The sequence below is a fragment of the Cherax quadricarinatus genome, chromosome 12 (assembly GCF_038502225.1).
Source record: "Cherax quadricarinatus isolate ZL_2023a chromosome 12, ASM3850222v1, whole genome shotgun sequence".
NCBI lineage: Eukaryota > Metazoa > Arthropoda > Malacostraca > Decapoda > Parastacidae > Cherax > Cherax quadricarinatus.
Genome location: NC_091303.1, coordinates 43736932 through 43740523, shown reverse-complemented (window position 1 = coordinate 43740523; position 3592 = coordinate 43736932). Strand labels below are relative to the sequence as shown.

At 43.8% G+C, this 3592-nt stretch overlaps 1 protein-coding gene across 1 annotated transcript; it reads right to left on the bottom strand.

The window, feature by feature from the left end:
* Positions 1–1401: 1401 nt before the first annotated feature.
* Positions 1402–3029, bottom strand: LOC138852605 (uncharacterized). Its single transcript, XM_070084323.1, has 2 exons — positions 1577–3029; positions 1402–1425 (listed from the first exon to the last, which is right to left on the bottom strand). Exon 1 carries the CDS (start codon positions 2983–2985, stop codon positions 1735–1737), a length of 1251 nt encoding a protein of 416 aa, XP_069940424.1. The 5' UTR covers positions 2986–3029; the 3' UTR covers positions 1402–1425; positions 1577–1734.
* Between the last annotated feature and the right edge of the window lie 563 nt (positions 3030–3592).

Sequence of the window (3592 nt, the reverse complement as noted above, 5' to 3'; positions counted from 1 at the left end):
CCTCCCAATCTTACTCTTTCTTCAATAAAACTTCTAATCATACCGTGACCTTCATACATAGACCTGCCCGGCACCCCATATTGTCCCTTGTCAATCACTTTGCCCAGGACTTTTTTTATTCTGTTAGCCAAGATCCTTCCAAAAATTTTATAGTCCCCACATAATAACGAGATTGCACGATAATCTTTAACCGTTAATGGCTCACCTTTAGGAACTAGGACGACCACAGCCAACCTTTGTTGTTCCCCTAAAACCCCATCCCGCTTCATTATATTGAATAAACGTACCAAAAACCCCTTTAAAACGTTCCAATTTTGAAGATAAAAGTCGCTGGGCAACCCATCAATTCCTGGCGCCTTACCTAATTGCGCCCCAGATAAAGCCTCCCAAGTCTCACACTCCGTTATCGGCCCTCCCAACATCAAACGATCATGCTCCATCAGCTCACACTGCACAAACCTACCGATTGACTGCAATGCAATTTCACTTATTCCAACACTTTGCGTTTTCAATTTAACCCAAGCATCAATATACCCACTCATACCCTCCGTCGTCGTCAACACCTGATTCACTCTATACCCCTGCATACCTACCTGAACATTCAACCCCATTAACTCCATTGCCTTGCGACGTCTGTGTTGATTCCTCAACACACACACCGACGGCCGATCTCCCCACAAAACCTCTTCGATTCCACCCTTAAGCCTTTCCCCATCAAACCTTTCGTTTTGTAAATTTCTTAGTTGCTCCTTAATTCTTTCAATTTCTATAACAGGATAATTAGCATTCGCTTGTACATAGCAGTCGCGCAACTGCCCCTCTAAATATCGTTGGAAACCATACTGTAACTGATTATATCTCACCCCTTGACTAATATAATATTCCTTAATTCGCTTTTTGGCTATCGTTTCCCACCAATTAACCAAAGCCACATCTCCAGGTGCTTCAACCACAAGGCGTTCCCACATATGCCCAAAAGACAAACGACTTTCCTCTCTCTTCAATAACTTTACATTCAATTTCCAAAATGATGGACCCCTCCTAGGCACGCCCTCAATATCTACATCCATTACAACTCCTCTATGATCCGAAAAAACAACATTTATCACATTCACTCTCCGCACTGTAACCGCACAAGACACGTACATTCTATCCAATCTCGCCGCATAATCTCGTCTAATGAAAGTATGCTCCACCATGCCACCCCCCCACACACATCCATTAAACCCACACTCGTCAATAAATCTCCCAGGAACCCCAAGCAACAACCCGCTCCTCGAGGCTCCACATCTTTTCGTCGTATTACACAATTCCAGTCGCCCCCTATTATCGCTACATTTGGTAAACTACGTAGATAATATACTAATACATCTTGTACAAAATGAGTTTTAAGTCGTACATCTCCCTCGGCCGGCCCATATACACCTACAAAACTTATGTGTACTCTACCCCATAAACCATCCACCCTAATCACTCTCCCCTCCCCCCTTTCACTATGCCGTACTACAAACGGGCTATTTTCCTTTACCAGAATGGCGACGCCCCCTTTTAACCTCGTCGCATATTCCATATACACATCGTAACCATCCATTTCTAACTCATATCCAATTCTGTAATTGTGTTCTTGGAGAAATACCACATCCACATCTAGACGCACCAAAAATTCATTAAACCACTTTCGCTTCCGCTCAGATCTCAAACCGTTAATATTTATTGTCAAAACCTTAAAGTCAATTAATGGGATTTTCCTTTCGTTCTAGGTATAGACTTTTCACTTATACATTTTACAACACCTCTATCCCTCCCCCCTTTTTTGGGAACCACCTTGATAAACTCTTGTTTCGTGGATTCACTGTTCCCTTTCCTCTGTACATCCGCCCAAGACTTTTTCCCTGGCCTTTGGGTAGGAGTAAGCACGTCGTCTGAGTCCGATGGGGTCGCAGTTCGCTTTTGCGTCCTACCCTCCACCTGCATTGGGATTTCTTTAGTACTATCGTGATGCACCTCCACTTCTGCTACATTCACCATCATACCATGCGACACACTAGACTCAATGCTTCCATCCGTCGCCTCACCATGATGCTCAACCGATCCCAAAATTGCACCTGGATCCTCCACACGGTTGACGATCGACTCATCTAACAAAACATCCAGTGCCTTCACTAAAGACGCCGCTACATCCTCTTCCCCCATAGTGGGCAGAGTCTCTTCAAATACTTTATTTATGTCCAGTGACGGTGATTCTCCTCGCTGTATTGCATCCTCCAAAGCATTCTCCTGTGCTTTTTCTACCTCATCACTCCAAGATGACCGTTGTCGAGACGGGTTAGCATAAGACTGTTCTCGTCCCTCACCTTCCTCGACCTCTTCCGATTGTTGCTGTTGCGGTAGTTGGAGATTCCCACGACGCTTACCACACTGTGCCGCTATGTGGTCATACGACCCACACAGCCGACACGTACGACGTTGCCCTGCATATGTTACATATACTTGAGTTCGAAATGCTTGCAACATAACATAGGATGGTATGGGATGGCGTAAGGTCATTTTGACTGAATATGTTCCCTCCAACGCTCCAGCATATGGCCCAGCGGCCCACCGACCTGCAGAGGCCATATGAACCGTACCATAATTACGTAGTTCATCTTTTATAACAAAATCAGTCGCCTCAAAAGGCACATTCCTGATTTTTACCCATGTGTAATGTCGAGATACATCATGAAGACGTACTGATACAGCTGAATTGACGGCTATAATGGTCTCTTGATACTTATCAACCACCGCTTCGTAGACATTTGCTGACGTCAATTTAACGAAGATCCGTGTCGTCCCATTAAGTGCTACACCACATATCTCTTCATTTGCGATACCGTAGGTATCACGGATAATCGCCGGTAGTAACAAATCCATCGTGGCTCCCGTGACAGCCCCACGGGTCAACTCAACGCAGACAGTGTTGATGCGCCTGCTGCTATGCAGCGCCATGTTGGAAAATAAAGTTTTCACCAGCTAACGCCAGGGGTAGCAGCTCAAACAGGTAAACTGCGCACAAGCCAACTCAATCAGGAGTGTCTGCGCAGCCTGTCCGCACGGCCCAATAGCGATGCGATCAATGGGCTGACGTTTGGGTCAGCTGATCCAACCTGACGATGCGTCAACAGACTGGCAAGTAGTCAGTCTGCTTCCTGCTCTAGCCCTGACAACTGATCGTATATTGGCTCTTACGGTGTACAGTTTGAATGGTTTTGAGAATTGGACTCTAGAGCTGACTCAGTTTGTTCCTCATTGCTCTGAAAGATTCTTTTGATATTTATATTCTTGGTCAGTTCAGTAATCCATAGAGATACTTTACGGCCAGATTCAAAGGTCTTGTTAAATCTTGTACCTTTTGTATTTTGAGTTTACAGTCTTCTTAAGACAAAGACGTAAATATTAATGAAGACTTAATTACAGGAAGAATAATTAAACTTCCTTATTAATGTGACATTTCCATGATTTTGAACTAAATGTATATGGTAAATTTATTGAACAAAGTATTAAGTTACATTAACTACAAAGAGAAGATAAAGTATTGTATTTAAATACTTTAATA